The 24,572-nt window shown below is 41.7% G+C and overlaps 2 protein-coding genes across 2 annotated transcripts in view; one reads left to right on the top strand and one right to left on the bottom strand.

Moving 5' to 3' along the window:
• The window catches only part of LOC126100884 (uncharacterized), a 563,003-nt gene that overhangs the window by 433,940 nt on the left and 104,491 nt on the right, over window positions 1–24,572 (bottom strand). The gene's annotated exons all lie outside the window — the stretch shown is intronic.
• Window positions 8,774–13,316, top strand: LOC126100885 (uncharacterized). Its single transcript, XM_049911553.1, has 4 exons — window positions 8,774–8,808; window positions 11,258–11,578; window positions 11,820–11,916; window positions 12,791–13,316. Exons 1-4 carry the CDS (start codon window positions 8,794–8,796, stop codon window positions 13,030–13,032), a joined length of 675 nt encoding a protein of 224 aa, XP_049767510.1. The 5' UTR covers window positions 8,774–8,793; the 3' UTR covers window positions 13,033–13,316.

Here is a 24,572-nt window from a genome sequence, read left to right as displayed (position 1 = left end):
ACAGCTCCGTACAGCGCTGCCACCTGTCGGAAGTCAATGAAACTATACGAGACGAAGCGGGAATGTTTGAAAATATTCCACAAGAAATTTCCGGTTTTTTCAACCAAAATTGGCCGAGAAAAAAAATGTGTTGCATTACTTATTGAACTGCCCTCGTATTTTCCGTTGTTTCCGAAGATAACGTCATAAGTAAAAGTAATAAAACAAAAATATGTTTACTTCCGATAGCAAATTTGGCATTACAGCTCTAGTTCGAGCCTCTCCAGCCCTCTTCATCAATACATCACGTAAAGGTAAGTGCATTAATGAGGTCACACACTGCCGTAAAATAAGGCGCGTGTCAAAACTTGCCTTAAGAGCCCTCGACTCATCTACCCGACGGCCAAGTTGCGGAGACCAAACGGGGAGACGTGGATCTTTCCTCGACACTTTCTGGTCGTAAATTGTACTGGATGCAGTTACAGGACACCACTACAATAGTCACCGGTAGCGACACAAAGGGCCAGCGCATTGCCTACTGCTGCCGCAGCGAACGTCTCCAGGGAATCGCTGGCTTCCCTGGGATTCCTCTTAACCTGCTCTGAAGTTGTCCGGCACAGAACAGAGGCCGGCGCATACTTTCCTGGTTTTAGCCATCTTATGCGGGGCCTAGGTTAATCTGACTAGTCAACTTATGCATTTCAAGTAACAGATTCCATGTGCTTAATTTAACATTGGTTTCGTTTTCATTTTAGTGTAAAGATGTGTTTAAGGCATCAAACGTAGATCACTGTTAGCAAGCTGTCTATCCCACCGCCGTATCTTGCATTAAATATACTGTCGTATGCGGTATGAATCCGACGGTATGAAGTTCATCCTATACATGGCTAATAGTAACAGATGACTGGAAGGCAATGAGAGATAAATATCAATATACAAAATTAATTGATTACTATGTTCATATCCCTACTGGCCCCACCTGTTACAACTTTGACATAACCAGCTTACGCCATTAGCTTACAGGATGATCATGATCATCAGTTTAATATATCCAAAATTGGATAAAGGTTTCTATACGTTATTCTGCCGGCTATTGTGCGTAAATATTGCTTCTGTATATTTTCTAATGTCTTGTTCTCACCTTTACATACCTACTACACGCATTTCACTATCTGTTCAGCGTAATACAACCTTTACTGCCTTCAGAATTTTTTTCTGTTTCGCCTTCCAACATCATACTATTCTTGGATACTCTCTCACGACCTTCCCCCAAATAATACACAACTGGTCGTTAACAGCAGGATATCTTTTGCTCGAAGAGTACCCGGCGTAACTGGTTATGTATTTATTCCTTAGCTGGTTATGTATTTATTCCGATCTTTTAGTAGCCCATCTCCTTCTCTGCCCTCACTCTCTCTGTCCATCCATCGCCACCTCCTCACTTGCCACGGCCACCCCAGTAGGAGGCTGATCTTTCTTACCCCACAGTATTTATTTCCGGACTGTAACTAATGTGTGTACCAAATTTAATTTAAATCTTCCCTGGCGTTCAGGATGAAATTTTCACCAGTGGTTTTGTGTCCAAGTACGCACATGTGAAATATATTTAACATATTTCACACATATTCGTACATATATTTCACCTGTATCTCTGGCGAATTTCACCCTCAAGTTTCGTTTTCACCCTCAAGTTTCGTTTGCACGCAGATGAAGTGCTACGACGTCAGATCTGAACTGTGTGTCGTAAAATGATGTAATGTTTCTGATATATTCAGCGGTATATGTGAATACTGTCTGCAAAATTTATCGCGAGTACAATTATCAGTAAAGAAGTAGCAAAAAAACGTCATGCACTATGCGGCAGTGTTTTGGGGGGGTCATCAGGAAAAGTTTCTTAAACGTTTGAAATTTGGTAAAGTTTGTTGCAAGTCACTAAGTGCTTTCTTTCTCAAATACTGGATGGCTAAAGAATGGCGTCGTGGGCCACACTTTTTTTTCACTCCCCACCCCTTTGATAGGTAGATGGTTCTTATATCCGCAGCGATGATTTACAGACAGTAAGTGATCTGTGTACCAAATGTGGTTGAAATCGGTCCACAGTTTTAGGAGGAGATACGGAGCATACATACATTTTTATAATATAGGGTGTTCGGAAGTTCCCTTAACCAGCTTCTAGAACTTGTAGAGGGGCGTGAGTACGTAATATTTCGAAGAGAAACCCATGTCCGCTCTATGACGGTTGCAATTCAGATGTTTCATTCATCGCCTTCTGCCTGAGGAACTGAATTAGACGCGACGCAGTACAACTATTTGGTAACAATTCCGCACGAAAAATTCATTTATCACTTACGCGCGCACACACACACACACACACACACACACACACACACACACAAAGAATCCAGCATACTGTACGCACATACAACAGCGGTTCCGTGTGGCGACCACCACCGTTGTTACGGACACTATACCTACGAAGCAGGCTCTGGTACACACTCTCCATCTCACTTGGTGTCCGTTCAATTTCTAGTGCAGCGTCCAGAACTCTTGCCAGTAGATCTTCCGCTGTGTCTACAAATGTACTTATGGATGTTTCGTTATGTTTCCTTTCGAACTGTTACCTAATAATTGTACTGTGTCCGGCCTAATTCAATTCCTCAATCAGAAGTCAATCAGTTAAACATCTGGATATAGAAACCGTTGTGGAGCGGAAACGGTAGGTTTCCGGACACCGGTTCGTACACAAAATGTTATGTACTCACAACCTTCAGAAGCCTAGAAGTTTGTAACGGGAATTTCCGGAAACACTGTATGCATGGATATTAATAACAAAACCGTTAAACCGTTGCGACTGAGCACAATGATCTCCAAAACTACTGGACGATAAGGGTAGCTTGTGTGAAAACATAAGATTTATTTCATCGCAATCGAGACACAGAAAGGACACACATCATAATTCAAAGTTTTATCAAAAATCTGCTCAGGTTAGTAATTCCGGTGTTTAATCACGGCCTAGTACACTGAAGAACAAATACGTCATTTTTGACACAGTGACCGAAAGTGTTTTCGGAAGTTTACATCAGTGACAGAATTAATCGCCTTAATCTTATCTTTTTGAATACAAACTAACTTCGAATTTACTTGACTAGGAAATACGAATTTACTAATTTCGCTTTGTGTATTAAAACTTACAAAAATGGCTCTGAGCACTATGGCACGTAACATCTGAGGTCATCAGTCCCATAGAACTACTTAAACCTAGCTAACCTAAGGACATCACACACGTCCATGCCACAGGCAGGATGCGAACCTGCGACCGTAGCGATCGCGCAGTTCCAGACTGAAGCGCCTAGAACAGCTCGGTCACACCGACCGGCATTAAAAACTTTAAGACAGTGCTTATGCTTCTTTCGACACGTTTTATTTATATTCTTTGCCAGGAAAAACGAATTTACTGTATTATGTTTGTGATTTGGATGCCTCCTCCATTACGTTTTGATTTCGTTTTGTTTACGAATAAAAGTACCCAGAAAACAGGTGAGTCTTTTTGAATACACAATAATGCCTAAAAAGACAGAGGACTACGCGCCCTCAAGACTCCAATGGAAGTCGTGAGGCGACTCTTGCTGCTGCTCCAGAAATAGCTCTTTGGAGTGTCCTTCCAAAAGCGAGATCCTACGTAACTCTGATCGAGGTCGTCATGAATTATCTCACTCCTCAGAAGCCTTCACTCATGAAGCTTTGAAGTTACTTCCCTTTACTTCTCTCCAAAGTACCACCATGCAGATATTTTGATGGAAACTGGCACAGCAAAGCGAGTATTTATATCCCAAATCCCACTTAATCTAAACAGTTTACCACTTCGCTTTAAACGTGTATAGTTCTTGGTAAGCTTCGTTATGCCTTGACTAAAGCAAAAGGCCAGACACTGCGTGTTGTACGATTGGAACTTCAAGAGTCAGTTGCTGTTCGCACGGCCATCTCTTCGGTGTCAATGAAGCAAACGAGCACTTCATTCACGCACCCACCAAGCTACTTCAAAAGTTGTACACAAAGAAGGTTTAAAAGACAAAAATAAGTTCCATGTGTACGACGTCTACAACACAGCTACAAATAAATACCCGGACAATGCCAGATTTCTCAGCTAGTAAAGGTTGGAGTTATCAGCATTAGTCTACCTCGCGCAAGCCTCTTCAGCTTTTAATTACATCAGGCTACATCCTTTTGTTCCTACACACCATAGTCAAGCCTTGGTCTCCGTCTACTAGTGGGTCAATCCAAATGAAGTGGTCCATTAAAAATTAAGTTGGTTGCTTCACCATTTTTAAATATTTTACTGTTTTATATGGGATACCCTGTAATTGAGAAGTTCAAAACAGTTTTTGTTTTTTTAAATTTACCGTTCACCTTTACCGAATGGCGAACATTTTCGTTTGTAAGCGCACGACGATGTTTCAGTTAGAGACGTTAGCAAAAATATGAATATCTCTGCACTGGGTTAAGTTACAACATGCAATTGACAAGACTGTTTTTAGAAAAGTGTCCTCTACAACATTGTCTATTAAACGAAATACCCTATATTCAAAAATAACCAGTCGAAATGACCACAAAAGTTTGGTATCCAAATTTTCAAAAATCCACTATTTAGGCCCAAAAATAACAAACAAGGAGTGATTTATGAGAGTCTATTTTTTCCTATAGTTAGATATCATACACTACTAGCCTCATATAAAGCAAGAAACTTTGTCATTAATAGATTTCTTGAATAATGTTCTTGGGCCAGCAGGGTGGTAAAAATGCACAAAAATATCATCGTTTTCCAAACTTATTCTTTCGACCTCTGAAAGCCATCACTGTCCATCATACACACAGGCCACTATGTCATCCAGCGTTAAAGACAGATGTATTTTACTGACACAACGATCCTCATAAATTTCGGTTTCTGATGTTACATAGCATTGCAATGCCAAGGAATTTGTGGAAATGCCTTGTTTCTTTTATTGCTATACAGTTTTCAAATCTGGGTTGAAGTGTTGTTTTCATACACAGAACCACTTACTTCTGGATGAGAAAATAGGTAATGCCTTTAATATTATCCTTGCAAAAGACACATCTACATCTATACTCCGCAAGCCCCCCAACTGTGTGTGGCGGAGGGCACTTTAAGTGCCACTGCATTACCTCCAAGCCTCCGTGCGCCCTCGAATCTCTCTAATTTTACATTCGTGATCTCCTCGGGAGGTATAAGTAGGGGGAAGCAATATATTCGATGCCTCATCCAGAAACGCACCCTCTCGAAACGTGGACAGCAGGCTACACCGTGATGTAGAGCGCCTCTCTTGCAGAGTCTGCCAATTGAGTTTGCTAAACATCTCCGTAACGCTATCACGCTTACCAAATAACCCTGTGACGAAACGCGCCGCTCTTCTTTGGATCTTCTCTATCTCCTCTGTCAACCCGATCTGGTACGGATCCCTCACTGAGGAGCAATACTCAAAAAGTATAGGCCGAACGAGTGTTTTGTAAGCCACCTCCTTTGTTGATGGACTACATTTTCTAAGAACTCTCCCAATGAATCTCAACCTGGTACCCGCCTTTACCAACAATTAATTTTATATGATCATTCCACTTCAAATCGTTCCTTACGCATACTCCCAGATATTTTACAGAAGTAACTGCTACCAGTGTTTGTTCCGCTATCATATAATCATACAATAAAGGATCCTTCTTTCTTTGTATTCGTAATACATTACATTTGTCTATGTTAAGGGTGAGTTGCCACTCCCTGCACCAAGTGCCTATCCACTGCATGTCCTGTACTGTGAGAATTTGGTCTGTGGTTGGTCTTTCCAGGCTGGCTTTACTTAGTTCACGATTTGTTGTACCTCCTACTCCATCACATGCATTTTTACCATGGCAAGATGCAAGAAAGTGCCGTTCAGCCTCCAACCCAAAGTCTACTTTGTGGTTGCACAGATTTGGAAAAAAAAAAAAAAAAAAGCGCGCGCGTGCGTGCGTGCATGTATGCATGCGACCACAAAACCAAAGACGACCGACGTGAAAGATTATCAATAGCGAATATTAATAATCAAAGGGCGTCTTTTGGCAGGGAAGAGCTAAAGATTCCTCGCAGAATTCAAGCAAAAATCTCCTACGCAGTATATAAGTTCAACTGCTTCCTTAATAACATTATCCCAACATCAGGAACTGAGTGCTACGATCTCTGTGTTATATTCCACACGACGACCGAAGCCAAGCCATCGCTAGGTAAATGTTTGAATTTTGCTCCGACGCCCAGACTTTTACCAGCTTTTTATTTTATACGTTTTATTGAACAGGTTGTTTTTGAACTGCCTTCTGATGCTATAGAGGAGGTTAGGAATCAAGATGTGTTTTGAGTAGGACATGTTCACCCAAGAGTTAATTTAACAGCAACTGATAGGAATGCTTCATGTTCAGAGTTTGGATGCTGTTATTTTACTCGCGGGCGAAAGCAATGCTACAGAGGTATTTGATAAGCAGGATAATCTTCAAAAATACGCAGTGTTTATTGTCGGATTCGGCGTATCGAAGGATGTTTTGGGACGCCAACTTCGTGTCAGGCCTCAGGACAGACATCGATACCTCTTCTCAGTGCAGCACTCCGTGAAGAATGGGCTGCCATTCCCAAGAAACCTTCCAGGACCTGACTGAATGTATGCCTGCGAGTGTGGAAGCTGTCATGAAGACTAATTCCAGCATTACCGATGGAGGGCGCTACGAACTTCTGAGTCATTTTCAGCCAGGTGTCCGGATACTTTGGATCACATTGTGTACACGCCTTGCAGTCGGAATCTGTCTTCCCCTACTCATGCATGTTTCAACACTCTTTCCTCTCTCGTCCAGTCTCTTCTGCTTTGCGTCTCTCAGTTCGTGTCAATACAATTTTTCAGTCGTCCGTATTCGCTTCTGTCCTTTTCATTTGCTGTATTTTTATGTATTCTCTTTTCGTAAAATTCAATACCCATTATGTTTTGCAAGGAATTCTATTGTGCCTTGTCTTTGTATCTGATCCTCTGCTGCCTTCACTATTTCATCTCTCAAAGCTACGCATCTGGTTTGCACTGTATTCTTTTACCTTCATTCCGTGAATGGTCGTCTAGCACTTCGTCTGAAACTCTCACCTTCGGGCTCTTTCAATTAGTCAGGTGTCGTCTCAATTGCGTATCTTCCCGCAGTTTCTTCAGTTATACTATGCAGTTCGTAATGAAATTATGGACAGACTGCACACCTGCCCTTGTAATATCTTACAGTTTAAAATCTGGTTTCGGAAGCTCTGTATCACCATTATGTAATCAATCTGAAACCTTCAGTGCCCCCAGGTGTCCTCCACTTCTACAACCTTCTTCCATAATGCTTGAAGAATTAGAAGTGGTTAAATTCTGCTTTGTACAACAATACCACGCTTCGTCTCATTCTTTTCTGCAGTCCATGTGTTACTAATTTTTCTTCGTAATCTTTCTCTTCTACCGAACTCTAGTCACACATCACAAATTTTCGTCTCCCTGAACTATCCAAATTATTTCCTTTATCTTATGTTTTTTTTTCTTTTTTTTTAATTTCTTCAGCTGCGGTGCTGGCTGGAATATAACATTTACTAGTGTGGTGGGTGTTGGCTTCATGTTTATCCTGACCATGACAATGATTTCGTTATATTGTTTATAGTAGCCTCACCCACATTCGTATTTTATTATTCATTAAACCTTTTCCTGCATTACCCCTCCATGGGTGTGCTGACAAACCTTTACTGACCTAATTGTTGGCAGCAACAATGTCCCTAATCCGGCTGAGCTTGGATGGACATGTGCTGCTTGAGCTGAATCGCTCGTAATGGCCGTCGAGTGGTGACGTGCCAGTCTCTGACATCCATGAACAGAGGTTTCCAGTGACAGATTTGCAGAACATGCTGGCCGGGGCAATTGTCTTAATGCCCTTTGTATCTAGGTAGGTCATGACACCACAGGCAACATACGGCCTTATTTTTACAACACATTATGGGGAATGGCGCTGAAGTCTAGGAAGATTCTCGGAGAAGACCTCCGAGAAGCTCCACAAAATAAAGGTGACATGGAAGCATATAGATCTGCGTGTAAAACACGAGAGTTTCTGTATGTAAGTACTCAGATGTATAGTATTGTCTTTTGACCTAGGGGTACGGGTACTTCCACAGTACACTGAATGTATCTTCATCCCCAGTCAACGTCTGAACGATTCTAGAGTTCTGCTACACTGACTATTCAACTCGAGCTAATTTAAACAATTATCTGAGCCCTTAACCCTACGTGCATTAGCTGGGGCAAGGTAAGAGAGAACTACACTTCTGTTCGTTTGTCGCTGATTGTCTTACAATTTATTGCAACAGCTACACAAACTCCGCACATCCGGCGTACGGTTGTGTGTTAACTTTCGTGTAAGTGTCCCCTCCTGCTAACTTTTTCCTCTTGTTCTTTTGCCTCTGAACAGATGTGGAAACATCAGTGGGGCCGGTACATGACGCTCCTACTAATGATTGTAGTTGTACTTTTACATATGTGAATTCATCCCCATCCTCCTCCTGTGATGTGTGCATAGGTGGCAAGGAGGCTAGCGATGGCCGACGGCGCAGCAGAATACGCGATTTCGTGGGTGTCGCCTTAGAAAGTACTCGCTGGGAGACGGCGGACGGCGGCTGCTGTGACGAATCCTCTCGGCGGCGACTGAGCTGCTATAAAAGCACCGCCACTCCAGATGCAAGCCGTCACTGACCACACGGCCCACAGCAGCAGGAGCAACGCCATGGCAGCCATCAAGGTGAGCACCGCTTCTGCTTTTCGTTGCTGTATCACCACAGCACTACCCCGCTGTCAAACGGGTTGGCTACTTCGTGTCACAGGTTCTTTTAGTGAGCCTGTTTCTACTTATAATGCCAGTTGACAGTGGAATACCCTTTGCAGTATACTGCAGCTATAGATATACTGACGGTTTCAATATCTGAGATCTTTTCTGTTACTCTTACCCACGAGGCATATCAGCCCGTTCGAGACATTTTTATTTATCATCGTTGGTGTGATTACAAATGTCAGTGGACGTTAGAAGCACGGGTGACTTCTCAAAAAGAAAGGTGGGTGGCGACCTAATATTTTCGCGGCAACTAATTGCAAAACAACTTATCATGCTTGTTCGTCAAGATATTTCACTGTGAGTCAAAGATCCGAGGCCAAAGTATTGTTTTTACCCTACAGTCTGAATGCAAAAAAGTTCTCACCCGTATAGCAGCCTCCTTTTATGGTCTCCATTTTGATCTTGGTCTGTCGGTCATTCGAACATTTGAAACGAGTTACTAAGCTTCTGCACTTCGGACAGCATCAGTGTGACAACAGCGCTCGCAGTGTCAAAAAGCAAACAGTGACATATCAAAGATCGCTATCTTTCTAAGAGTCTTATCTCAGACCTCGATACACGTAGTGTACGCTGTGACTGCTGGTTTATCGCGTACATTTTCATGCTGGTAAAATTGGTGTATGTCTAATGATTTCATGTGGTGAATACAATCTTCCGAACTAACTTAAAATACTTGTAATAAGTCACTACCGGTTTCGCATCAATGGAGATGCATGATGAGGTGATCTGCCAAGAAATTAAAACATTACGGATTTGCAATTGCTTGAATAGCTCGGCGTACTGCCATAAAGCGCCATATATCAATGAGAACTGTGTTGTTTCGGGCCTCTGAAACAGCCATGGCGCGGCGAAGTAATTGCTCAGAGTCAATTCACATCGTTCATCATCAAGACAGATGGCATGCTAAAAAGCGGTAGTCCATGATTAAACTGATACGGGCTCAGAGCACCTATAAGCGATAGGAACTCGCATAAACCTATTAAAATTTCTGTCTACCGTATAATTATGCGATATGAAAAAAAACACCACATGAACATGTCGGTAGATAAAATACACCTTGAATGCCTTGGTGCCGAAGACGGCATATAATCGTGCACAGCGCCAGCGTAAACCGTACTGATGGTTCGGTGTGCGAAGTGGCGTTAGCGCGAGTCTCGCTCGAACTTGCCCTATCCGTGAGAAGGAAGGGGGGGGGGGATGTGACTTTACATTGCCTCTAAAATACATCCTACATGTCACTGGGAATTTCTTTTTTCAAGTCATTTGTAGCTAACACCATCCAAACTTTTTAAAATACTGGATAAAATAACCCTGAACATCCTATCTAGAAACAGGATTCTGTTTTTCTACGCAACGTTTCTTTTCTACCATGGGACACAAAATTGAGAACCCTTATCTAAAAGAATAATTACGCGTTCTTTCACCACCGCCACAGTTCTATATATAAGCAATATCGGTATTCTTTGGCGCAGGTCATAAGATTTTCCTGTATTAGTTCATCAAAGGTAGCATATCAGTATTTGTAACGTGACGTCCCGCTATTTCTTTCAAAGCGCACCGCGGACAAAATACCACTATCAAACAAACAAACAAACAAAAGCTTACACGAGAGTTGATTATCGCGATAAATAGCTTGAACAACTTCAGTACCAGCCGCTCTACACCAAAATGTCTCATGTTCAGGGATATGTTCTGCGAATTTTGTTATCGGGGACCCGCGGTGACTGGTGCCTCGCTACAGAATAACTGCAGTGGTTCTCACCCTCATTTATTTTTGAAAGTCGACAGAATTCGCAGTGTGTCTTGTTTGGCACAAACGAGTTCCATTCAATCTTTACTTGCTGTTGGCAACAGGTATACATACATTTCACTCTTCGCCCTCAAGCTTGCAATTCAGCACTCCTCGAATTTTTGTACGATTTTTTTTTCCCGGCGGTGTTAATTGTACGTTAACAGTGATACACTGCAGTATGGATAGGTTTTTGCTGTTCTGATGGACGATGAGCAACTCGTTTACGTTTTCACTCAATAAACAACGACGCTATGCTGAACTGTTCTTGCAGTGACGTCAACCACATTGCACTACTTTTGCATGTGAGTGTTAATGCATTACTGTGTGTTTTGTATTGTACATTGTGTTGATTACATATTAGTGGCAATTTTACTCTTGCGAAACCATATTCACTGAAGCAACTGTGATAGACAAACTCACAATTACATTAACACACTGTAAGAAGCCACTTGAGAGCACTTTCCCCTTATACAAGTTAATTATAATATCCGCACCCCGAAAGCATCTGAAATTTTGTCGCAGTTCCGCGATACAGATTTAGCTAATGTAGACCTTGTATATGTACAGAAGATGTTGGCGGCGGCGGTTATGGCCGCAGTGTGCTTGCACGCAAGCGCAGGCGGCCACGGCGGAGGCGGCGGTGGAGGCGGCCACGGCGGAGGCGGTGGTGGAGGCGGCCACGGCGGTGGAGGATACTTAGGCCCCGGCGGTCACGCGCACTCGTTCGCCTACTTCCACGGACCCGTGGAGGGCGGTCACCACGAGATCGTCGTGGACGGAGGCGACGGCGGTGGTGGTGGTGGCGGCGGTCACGGGGGCGGCCACGGTGGTCACGGACACGGCGGACACCACCACACCCACACCGGCGGGAAGTACGTCGACTACGTGGTGAGTTACGCACTGCTGTCTTGTGACACGGCACTCTTAAACACTACACGGAGGTGCTAAATAGCACTCTACGCTCACTGAAATTCGGCTTTTTGTGCACACTGCTAAGTTGCAGTGCGCATATAATACCTCTGCAGGCCGGACCTAATCGTGTTTATAGTTTCATTTCGCAATATCCATAAACAGCATTAGTCATATGGTTTCTAGCAGCCAGTTTACGAAAAATGCCACTTTGTTTCAGGCTCATCCTCGGTATGAATACGCATACGGTGTAACTGATGGCCACTCTGGGGACCACCACGGTCAGAAGGAGCACCGCGACGGTGACGAAGTTGTCGGTAAGTAATCTGAACCTGAAGGCCTCTTCATTTACATTAGTTACTTTGACGAATTACGCTTGAGTACAATTCACAGACAGCATTCACATCATAATGTTCTTTCCAAATATCACACACCACAGGCGTCCACAAAAATTTCTCTGGGGCCCAATGGACGGCGGCAAGACTTAAATCGCAATTTTTACACTAAATAGTTGGTCCATTTCGAGACACGTCGTGGCGCTAGAACTAAACTGCATGTGACACACGGATAACTTACTACATCCCGAAGAACTGATGCTTATCCACTCACTTCTAGAAGTGTATAGGAACTCTATTAGGCTCCAAGTTCCAGAGAGGATGTCAATAAGTGCCCCTCCCCCATCTGAAAAATTTATGGTCCTGAGAAGCTGTGGTTCATAGTACCACACTTCACAGAAACATGCCCTCTTCGATGGCAAGGAAGAAATCTTGATAACAAACCGATAAATTTGACGAAAGTTTTCAAAATATACATTCAGTTCTTTTATTTGAATGTACAGAGTTTAAAGGTAGTACTGAACACTTCAGACATATTCAGAGTCATTGCTCATCCTTCAAGTATTCTAAAATAAGTACGAGACATTTCATAGCAGCTCTATGATTATTATCCTTGACGAAACAGATATGGTTCTCGAGTGTAATTACGAAGTGAAATGGCAGACACTGAAGTTTACTTGTAGGACACAATGTCCACAAAACCGTAATCTGAACTTTCCTGAATCACATTGCATAAATTCTGCACCTGACACGTATTTTGTTCTAGAACTCCTTTTGTACAGACACCGTATTTATATTGTCACCACTGTATGCGACGTGGGTCGAGAGTACTAGTACCTATATGCTTGTTTTGCAGGGGAATACACGATAAAGGAACCTGGTGGCAATGTGCGAACTGTCAAGTACTACTCTGACAAGAAGGGTGGCTTCTTCGCCAAGGTCCAGAACAGTGGTGGAAATGACCACTCCGGAGGTACCTACGGAGGCTACAGCCATGGAGGCCACGGTGGTGGTGGTGGCGGTGGAGGCCACGGAGGCGGCCACGGTGGTGGTGGCGGCGGTGGTGGTGGCCACGGAGGTGGACACGGACACTACTAGACGAGACTTGGCGGCACCACAGCTTCTGCTCAACACATGTTCTCTTTTGTACCTTTCCATGTTGAGTTTTTGTTTGTATATAATTCCTACAATTGAAATAAAATAATTTATTCTGATTAAGTTTTGTTGTACAGTATCTTTGAAGTTTTCTGACTCCTGAGCTGACTGTCCTACACAACACCCCGCCGACTTTAGTTACCCACACACAGAACAGTTTCTCTTTAAACTGCTACACCTTGGTCTCTTCTTAAATTTTCCACAAAAATGCATACCTTTCATATAAATCTTGTTCTCTAAGCAGAATACATTATTAATCTGTTAGGGGATGATCTAACTATCACGCTTAGTAATTCACAACCTTTTTCCTTGAAAGTGTTCTTCACATCCTTTACCACAAAAATGGTACTGCATAACCTCTCCATTCATTACAATGGTACAATGACTCCTTTTCACAAACTGAAGTTTATGTTCCATTTGAAAAAGCATTTATTTTGAGATACAAGTCAAGCAGTGAAGGCAGATAGCTACAAACATTAACTTCAAATTTTCAAAAATAAGCTGGTCTTTGTGGTTTCACTTTTATCATCATCACATTTTTGTGTCTTAACATATATATATCTGCCGAAACTCTGTCTTTACAAATGTCTGCTTGTGTCTGTGTATGTGCGGTTGGATATGGGTGTGTGTGCGAGTGTATACCTTTCCTTTTTTCCCCCTAAGGTAAGTCTTTCCACTCCCGGGATTGGAATGACTCCTTACCCTCTCCCTTAAAACCCACATCCTTTCGTCTTTCCCTCTCCTTCCATCTTTCCTGATGAAGCAACCGTTGGTTGCGAAAGCTTGAATTTTGTGTGTATGTTTGTGTGTCTATCGACCTGCCAGCACTTTCGTTTGGTAAGTCACATCATCTTTGTGTGTGTGTGTGTGTGTGTGTGTGTGTGTGTGTGTGTGTCCTTCCATCTTTCCTGATGAAGCAACCGTTGGTTGCGAAAGCTTGAATTTTGTGTGTATGTTTGTGTGTCTATCGACCTGCCAGCACTTTCGTTTGGTAAGTCACATCATCTTTGTGTGTGTGTGTGTGTGTGTGTGTGTGTGTGTGTCCTTCCATCTTTCCTGATGAAGCAACCGTTGGTTGCGAAAGCTTGAATTTTGTGTGTATGTTTGTGTGTCTATCGACCTGCCAGCACTTTCGTTTGGTAAGTCACATCATCTTTGTGTGTGTGTGTGTGTGTGTGTGTGTGTGTGTGTGTGTGTGCGCGCGCTTCAGGCTTTACAATAACTTATCCCACCTCAGATTATCAAATATTTCCCCTATGACCACGACTAGGAAGGTATCACAGATATCCATTATTCATTTCTCACCCCCCCCCCCGCCACCAATTATTTTTGTTTTGTCCTCCACAGTGATCCATTATTCATTCCTCATCCCCCAGTTATTCTCCTGTTGTACTGAAATTATCAAATTACTGTACCAGAATGCCAATGATAAAGCACACCTGGCCCACTCTAAAACCTGAAAACTAAGATCTTATGTGCCAGTTTCCAGGTTCAGGCAACTAAGCTACTTCACAGTAGCTCAAATCCTTTCAAAGTATAAGAAATGTAATAATTATCTTTATAAAGTGGCATGTAAAACTTAGCCAACACTTCAGAAATATTCAATTTTCTACAAATTTTGTGTGTTCACTTAAGTAGTATTTGCTTTCTATACATAAATGGCTTTAATAGCCAGATTTTGTGCTCTTGATCAGTCACAAGAAATCACAATGAGACAATCACTGCCAAATTTATTTATTAAATAAATAAATATTGGCTATTATACATAGTACTCACACACCTACATTTTGAAGGTATCTGTTTAAGCAGCTGGCAGTATTCACCAAAGTTTCTCTCAGTAGATTTATTCATCAAAATTTTCTAACAGCCAGAATGCATGAACAATACAGAAATATGTAACAGAAGAACAGTGGAAGTAAGTATGATGAATGAGAAAATGGTGATTGATCAACACCACCACAGGGTGCCCACAAGGTCTGGTTTTGTCCCATTACCGTGGAACATACATCTGCACCACCCTCTGGAGAACCTAAAGCAGTAAAAATGCACAGCTAGAACTCTGGCAATCTGCCAACAGAAATAAAATGTGACAACAGTAGTTTCAGACACACAATACTATTTTTCTCCTCTACTATACGGAGTATGCCTTGAATGCATACATTTACTCGGCTACAAACCTATATATTGTCACCACAAAGCAATGTAAATATGATTTCCACGACATTTTGTTCAACTGAAACATGCCTCACATCATACCATATGATGAATGAAACGAATTAAGCATTTAACTAAACTATATCAAATCTTAAAAACCTTTAGTTCTGGTGAGGCAGTGAAAAGTTATTCTGAAATCTGTACATTAGACATGAGATAAATACTTCAAATGTAAAACGTTCTAGCCAAATCTTACCAGGCCAACAGTGTGTGAGAAACAGAGAAATAGATTATTAATAAAATTTAATTCTATAAACTGTTTTTCGTACTATTATTGTTCTCAGAAAAGGAAATATTTACATAATGTCCAATTCTGGCAACCAGTGTGACACTCAAAGAATGTTTTCACGAGATTTCCCATTCACATTCGTATGAAACGACAACAGAACAACCAGAAACTTGACCTGTCTCTGAAGTATAACAACAACATGAATACAATCTCTTCAGCCATGTGACAAAAATCACTGTATCAAGAATATATTACCTTCCTTGATATGACACTATGACCCATGGAAATAAGCTTTGTAATACTTATAGTGCAATAAATACAAAATATGAACAGGGTAAACGTAATAGCTGTAGAACTTGGCATACATAGAGAAGTAGTGTCTCAATATCTGCAGATGGTAAGTTAGAAGATTAAATGGAGGAAATACTGAAATCTAAGCAGTATATGGAAATAAATATTGTCCTACACTGTGTGTCATCCACCACCACAGAACAATTGTTATTCATTGGCAGTGTGCAAGTCACTGCTCGATTCCTGTCTCATGCTGTTATTGAATATTTGCGATTTGTTTGTTTGTGAAGTTTGATATTCATGATAGACTGCAATTTGCCTGAACATTCTATTTAAAAAACAGAACACACACATTGCTAAGGTAGAATGAGTGCCATGTGTGATCAATATATACGCTTTCAGTATAGTTCTTATTAATGATCATACTCTCAACAGCACTCTGTTTTGGATTCAATGTGACAGCTTTGATTAAATAGACAATTCTAATGTGGATCTTTTACCAAAATAGGAAACACATTCTTGTTTCTGCACACACAACAATGTTGTCTATGTGTAAATGTGTGGTAAAATGCAAGCACAGAGTCATAAAATCAACTCCATTGAGCTGTCATAAATCAAACAAATCTGACTGTCACTCTTATTTGTACCATAAATATCACCCATTGGCCCTATTTGGTCTGGCTCCCACACACTTTAACATTATTTGCAGAAGTGCCACAGAAGTGCTTTTCTTAGCAACCTCCTTTGTAAGCTGACCGCATTTTCGCAGTATCCTGCCTTACCTACGACTGACCCTTGTATTTCGTGTCCCTGCACATTGTTACACTCAGGTATTTGTGCAAATTGCTCGATTGCAATTGTGAATCATACTATTAGTATCACACACTGACACAAGTTGTTCCCTGGAGTGCATTTTACAGGTTTTAGGACTATCTCACCATGAAGTTTAGTTACTGCACTTTCAGAAAACTGTATTTCACTTACAGATAATGCCTTCTAAAGAAAAAAGAAAACTTTGTCAACACGGTGTTTTTCATTTCCGCAACATATAGGTGAAAAGTGGTTCCTGCATATCTGCATTACACATCACACCAAGGCTCCATTGCAACAGAATGAAGAAAGTTAAGGATGAAAGTGAATACTTTATAACTATTCAACAGTTCTCTAATAGTATCCTTACAATACTCAAGGAGACCAACATTATTTCTGCAGAATTATCTGCGTGTGTTTCGCATTTCCTGGACACACAGAGGCCTTGTTTATATTTTCAATGAGATTTTTGTCACCATACTGTCCTTACAAAGTAGGTGGGTGGGGGTGGTGCAATACAAGAAAAGGTTAAAATATATAATAGCATTTGTCTGGTTTAGAGTAAGCATCTTTTGGATTCTATTTATGTTGTGACAGAGCAATGACCTACCAAAGCTTACTCAAGATTTCTTCACTAGAACTTGCACTATTGAGCTCTAAAATATTTCAAACAGATTCTCCAATTACTCCTACTCATATTTAAACATGCAAACAGTGATGGTACAGTCTTGCAGGGCTGGTGAGGACAGGCATTTGTATCAATTTGTGGAGGGAAGCAATGAGTCATTGAAAGCTGTATGTGAAGATATCAAATTTGACAGCATCTGACAATTAGAAAAATGTGAGTAAATGCTTTCTTTCAATAATTTTATCTGTACACATGCCTTTGATGAGGTGCAGCATTCACAACAGTGTTGTTCAGTTTCAAGACAGGCATAAATTCACAATAGTAAGCTATTTAACGTCATCTGGAATTCCATGTTGGAACGTATATGTATGAAGACGAAGTGGTATGCCTCCGAACACGTGGGTAACGACTCCACGAAATTTTACACCTGCAGAGTCAAGTAGGAAAGAAACTACTGAAGGTGTGTTAACCCATCACTGACAATGTCTGCTTACTAGTAGCTTATGAATGTGTGTTGATGGCTCTTCGAAATTGTAAGATAGATCCTTTTCCAATCACATATACAACTATTTTGATTACTACGCATTCTGTCTCTGGCTGTATAGATTTCATGCAAGACTAGTACATACCCACTGCAATACAAATTAGCTCAATGTCGGACTGATGACCTCATCTACATCTACACCTACATCAATACTCTGCAAGCCACTGACGGTGTGTGGCGGAGGGTTTGCAGTTTGGTCCCATAGAACTGACCACCACTCAGTGTCGCAAGGTTCAATGACAGGAAAGTTAAAGCTTGCTTTTTCCTGTTAACCCTAGAATCACTGACATGTGATCATACTTGGAACTGCAGCTGGGTCACTTATGACATTCATTATCCTGTGTCAGTGGGCTATCACACCTACTGATGAATCTATTCTTTGAAATGCTCAAAGTGTGTTTTTTTTTAAATATATAAAATCAACAAAAATGAAGTAGCTTTTCTCGAATTATCAATTATTAAGAGAACTTACATTTGCTGGGTGCCTTTACTGGCTAGCATCACATTATGAGTGCAAATAATAGTCCTTTGATGTGCAATTACTGCAGACATTTTTTTTTAACATATGACACTCAACAAATGATTTGTTTCCAGTGCAGTCAGACTTTACAAGGTAACATGTTCACTTTTCTTGTCTCTCAGGAATATCTTCTGGAGTGATGCAGGTACTAGGCTTCCTGGTATCTGTATTTCTCAGCAATCTCTTCCACAAACTGCAATATAAAATACCTGCTTTTCAACTTTTTCTCATTCAGAGTATTGTATAATGCCCAGGTATTTATCCCAGCCACATACAGCAAGTTCTAGAACTTGTGAACAGGCCACTGTTTGGATGGTGCTTCGAGTGTTTACGAGCCACTGTATCGGGCTGCTTCTTTCAAACCAGCCTCTGTTTTCACATGAGGATGCATAGTGCTGGGAGTCAGGGCATTCTTGCTGCTCTTTCCCTGATATACAGCCAATGCCTTTCATTTTTCGCTAACAACTCTGTGCTTCTTGACAGAGATTGGTATTTCCCTATGAGGTCAATTTATGGTGCCCACAATACTTGTAGCATTTGCTTTGTGCTTTGAAGATTTCACAGACAGGCAGGAGGCGAAAAAAATTGTCTGCTTTTTCAAGGAAAACAGCACCAACATGTAAACATATTTGTTGCAACAGAAAAGTGTGTGAATGCTACACAGAGATCAATAATTATGAAAATAAACATGTAAACATGAACAGCTTCTTCTTCAATACTCAGTAAATCATCATGTGGTGTAACATCATCTTCTGATAAACTATCTGAACCTACAGGTTGTTCTTCCTCGGATGAAAACTCCAGCAGCTCCCATCAGTTTCATGATCCAAAATATCATTTATGGCATTTACAATGTCCTCTTCTGTTTTTAGACAATTTGTCATAGTCAATGTTGCAAACAAGACACTGGCTGTGCAGTACTTGCCTACATGTTCATTTGAACCTGATCTCTCTCCTCTCCTCTCCCCCCCCCCCCCCCTCTCCACTCCTGGAATCCTGCAGTCTCACTGGGCATGCAGCATAAAAAAAATAAAAAATAAATAAAAAAATAGGTTCAAGATATTGAGCAAACATAATCTGCAAATAAACATGAAGCAATACGAGACAAGATTATCATAATGCCTGCCGCAAGGGGAGTCAGAACTGACATGTCTGTGGTTCTAAATTAATCCCGATTTTCCACTTTTAAGTCCCATTGTAATTCGGTCAGAGACCGCAAAGGACTTTGAAGAGCAGGAGTGGACAGTGTCTTGAAAGGAGGATATAAGATGAACATCAACAAAAGCAAAACAAGGATAATGGAATGTAGTCGAATTAAGTAGGGTGAAGCTGTGGGGAATTAGATTAGGAAAAGAGACACTTAAAGTAGTAAAGGTGTTTTGCTATTTGGGGAGCAAAATAACTGATGATGCTCGAAGTAGAGAGGATGTAAAATGTAGACTGGCAATGGCAAAGAAAGCGTTTCTGAAGAAGAGGAATTTGTTAACATCGAGTATAGATTTAAGTGTCAGGAAGTCACTTCTGAAAGTATTTGTATGGAGTGTAGCTGTGTATGGAAGTGAAACATGGACGGTAAATAGTTTGGACAGAAAGAATAGAAGCTTTCGAAATGTGGTGCTACAGAACAATGCTGAAGATTAGATGGGTAGATCTCATAACTAATGAGGAGGTATTGAACAGAATTGGGGAGAAGAGGAGTTTGTGGCACAATTTGACAAGAAGAAGGGACCGGTTGGTAGGACATATTCTGAGACATCAAGGGATCACCAATTTAGTATTGAAGGGCAGCATGGAGGGTAAAAATCGTAGAGGGAGACCAATAGATGAATACACTTAACAGATTCAGAAGGATGTAGGTTGCAGTAGGTATTGGGAGATGATGAAGCTTGCACAGGTTAAAGTAGCATGGAGTGCTGCATCAAACCAGTCTCCGGACTGAAGACAACAACAACAACAACAACAACGTTTCCTCTAAGTGCAATTGTTAATTAGCTATTTGATGCAAAGTCACAGAAATTCAGCAATGCCATCTCTCCAACCCAACCACTGACAACCATGCCTCCATCCTTGCTACCCTCCCTATTTTCCTTTCCCTGTTGCTTCATAACCTGGGTTGTGAGTAATTGAATCTCCTTTCCCTTCTTGCCTTTCTTTCCCCTCTCTCCTCCCTGATGAAGGAACATTTGTTCCGAAAGCTAGGAACGTAAATTTTCGGTTCCGTTTTTTGTGTATCTATCGGCTGTACTGAGCTGAGGTACGTACTGGCCAGCCCCTCTATCTCTGTTAGCAATCCATGGACTTTCACTCTTGGACCTGCTTTCTCTCTTGTAAGCCAGGCAATCTGCCGAGTGTGGAGAGTGGCAGTCATGGCAATTGACACACACAGTTGGTGGAACATTGGGTCTTAACTCATGGAGTGGGTGTCCAAGTCACCCCACAGAGGGTCCGCAGTACAGTGGGAAGTCATATGCCCAAAATGAAAGCACTTCATTGGCAGTGGGACGTAAGGCTTCACATAACACCTGTAGCACAATACCTTGACCCTCTCTGGGAGGGTATCTTCCTCAAAAGCCAGAATGAAGTCACTGGTATCACTGCAGTTGTCTTTACAACTGTTCTGCACAAATCAAACAAAATGAACGCTGTCACTCCAGATTAGCCCGGAGTTCACCAGTTTGCAGGATAAGGTCCCAACAAAAATCACTTCCTGGATCATATTCAAAGACTGATAAGGGGTAATACACACTGGGACATTGCCAAATTAATTACAAGCACTAAAGGCTGCAGATTGGGTGGCAGAAGCAGCTCTGATAAACGGGGAGCTCGACCACACCTTAATGAGAGACTCCACTTCACTGAACTTGTCCTCTATATTCTCCACAAAAAACAACATATGGCTTTGTAGCAGAGAATGTGTCCCCTTCAGTCCAAGTAGAGATGAGGTGGCAGGGAAAGAGTTTCATCCCAAGACGGCGAGCCTGGCCCTCCTTTCAGAGTATAGGAAGGGAAGGGAAGGAAGCCAGGTCATATGAAGCAGCATTCAGTGATCCAGTACCATTCATAGACGGCCAGATTTTTGTAGCCTGAAACGCTTTATGTGCCAAGCTCCCACCCTGAACTCCCACTCCGATGAGGGACTCGCCACAGCCACAGCAAGGGCCACCTGGCACAGCAGCTGTTGCCTAGAGTTCCAATGCTCCAGGAAGACAAGCAACCACTCCTTGGCGTACATGGGGAGGGAACAGCTCAGGTATCAGTAGTGTGATCCCTGTGATGTCAGGGGGTTCAGCCATATGTGTACACAACAGCCCCACCACATGGAATGGCTACACGTGCTGGTGACCTAGCTGGGGCAGAGGGCAGTATGGTAGCGACGGAAGAGGGGAAGGAAGAGGGGATAGGAATCCATGCCGTACACTCTAGGAAAGGAATTCTCCCCCGGCTGGCTAACATTAAAAACAGAAAATTTAGAAGTGTATGTCAGACCTCAGGATAAAAGAACAGGCAGGAGGAACAAAATTACAAGCAATATAGGGAAGTAGATGGATAGCCAGGTTGACATAAATCAGAAGTCTGAGGGAGAAGGACAGGCAGTGGGGGAAGGACCGAGGATAGGGAGGGTGGGGGCAATGGGGAAGGAGCGAGGATAGGGAGGGTGGGGGCAATGGGGAAGGAGCGAGGATAGGGAGGGTGGGGGCAATGGGGAAGGAAATGCAGCCAGGGAATGAAGAATGGGCCAGAATAAACCTAAGCCCTGCGTGCACCATGCATGAACTCACGAAAGAACTCTGTGTCATCAGGGGGTAAATGACTGATTAAGTGTTTAAAGGTTTAGAGGCTAAATTCAACCGGTTTCTAATTAATGGACTCACACCTAAAGGAACTTTTATGCGCAACTTTGTACTACCGTACTACTCAATGATGTATCAACTTCAGTAGTCTCATGTTAGTTGCTTCTGGAACAACTTAATCCACAACAATGCATTTAATAGTTTTAAATGATGAAAAGAAGAATTAGTCTATTCTGTTTATAATTAAATGACTAGCCCATACATAGCACTTACTGAAATGTGAGATATATTCACTTACTAGTTTTGTCATCTGTCTTCCGACTGGTTTGATGCAACCTACCACAAACTCCTATCCTGTGCAACTTCTTCATCTCAGAGTAGTACTTCCAGCCTACATCCTCAATTATTTGCTGAATGTATTCCTATCTCTGTCTCTCTCTACAGTTCCCTCTAGTACCATGTAAGTCACTCCCTCATGGTTAACAGGTATCCTATCATCCTGTACCTTCTCCTTGTCAGTGTTTTCCACATATTCCTTTCCTCTCCAATTCTGCACAGAACTTCCTCATTCCTTACCTTATCAATCCACCTAATTTTCAACATTCGTCTGTAGCACCACATCTCAAATTCTTTGATTCTCTTCTGTTTTGGTTTTCCCCTCAGTCCTTGTTTCACTACCACATGATGCTGGGCTTCAAATATACATTCTCAGTAATTTCTTCCTCCAATTAAGGCCCATGTTTGATACTAGTAGACTTCTCTTGGCCAGGAATGCCCTTTTTACCAGTGCTAGGTTGCTTTACATGTTGTCCCCACTCTGTCCATCATTGGTTATTTTGCTGCCTAGATAGCAGAATTCCGTAACTTATTCTACTACATGACCATCACTCTTAATTTTAAGTTTCTTGCTGTCCCATTTCTGCTACTTCTCATTACTTTCATGTTTCACCCACTCTTATTATTCCCTCTTGGCTCTTGTACATGATGTATATTACTCATCTCTCCCTACAGCTTACCCCCTACTTTTCTCAGGATTTCTAACATCTTGCACCATTTCATATTGTTGAACACTTTTTCTAATCTGACAAAGCCTATGAACATGTCTTGATTTTTCTTTAGCCTTGCTTCCATTATCAACAGCAAAGGCACAATTGTCTCTTTGGTGCCTTTACCTTTCCTAAACAAACTGATCATCATCTAAAGGTAAACTGATCATCATCTAACACATCATCAATTTTCTTTCCCATTGTTCTGTACATAATTCTTGTCAGCAACTTGGATGCATGAGCTGTCTGTGGAGTAATTCACCCACTTGTCAGCTCTTGCACTCTTCAGAATTGTGTGGACAGTATTTTTCTAAAAGTCAGATGGTGTATCACCAGACTCATACATTCTACACACCAACGTGAATTGCCATTTTGTTGCCACTTGCCCTCGACAATTTTAGAAATTCTGATGCAATATTATCTATCCCTTCTGCCTGATTTGGTGTAAGTCCTCCAAAGCTCTCTTAAATTATGATTCTAATACTGGATCCTCTCTCTCTTCTCAATCCACTCCAGTTTCTTCTTCTATCACATTAGCCAAATCTTCCCCCTCATATAGACCTTCAATGTACTCTTTCCACCTATCCGCTCTCTCCTCTGCATTTAACTGTGGAATTCCCATTGCATTCTTAATGTTACCACCCTTGCATTTAATTTCACTGAAGGTCGTTTTGACTCTCCTATACGCTTTTTTGATTTCTTTACACTTTTCATGCAGCCATTTCACCTTAGCTTTCCTGCTCTTCCTATTTATTTCATTACTCAGTGGCTTGTATTTCAGTATTCCTGAGTCTCTGAACATTTTCGTACTTCCTCCTTTCATCGAGCAAATCGAGTATTTCTTCTGTTACCCATGGTTTCTCTGCAGTTACCTTCTTTGTACCTACGTTTTTCTTTCCAACTTCTGTGATGGCCCTTTTCAGGGATGTCCATTCCTCTTCAATTGTACTGCCTACTGAGCTATTCCTCATTGCTGTATTTACAGCTTTATAGAGAATTTCTAGAGTGTGTGGTCAATTCTAGTACTTCGTATCCCACTTCTTTGCATGTTGATTCTCCCTGACTGTCTCTTAAGCTTCAACCTATTCTTTGTCACTACTAAATTGTGATCTGAGTGTATATCTGCTAGTGGGTAAGCCTTGCAAGCCAATGTCTGATTTCAGAATCTCTGACCATGACATTATCCAATGGAACTATTCCCATATCCCTTGGCCTTTTCCAAGTATACCACCACCTCTTGTCATTCTTGGACAGAGTATTCACTATTACTAGCTGAAATTTATTACAGAACTCAATTAGCCTTTCACCTCTCTCATTTCTGTCCCATGCCCATATTCTCCTGTAACCTTTTGTTCTATTCCTTCCCTTGCAACTGCATTCCAGCTTCCCATGACTATTAGATTTTCCATC

This window comes from Schistocerca cancellata, chromosome 9, assembly GCF_023864275.1.
Source record: "Schistocerca cancellata isolate TAMUIC-IGC-003103 chromosome 9, iqSchCanc2.1, whole genome shotgun sequence".
Lineage (NCBI taxonomy): Eukaryota > Metazoa > Arthropoda > Insecta > Orthoptera > Acrididae > Schistocerca > Schistocerca cancellata.
This window is presented reverse-complemented; position numbering and strand designations above follow the sequence as displayed.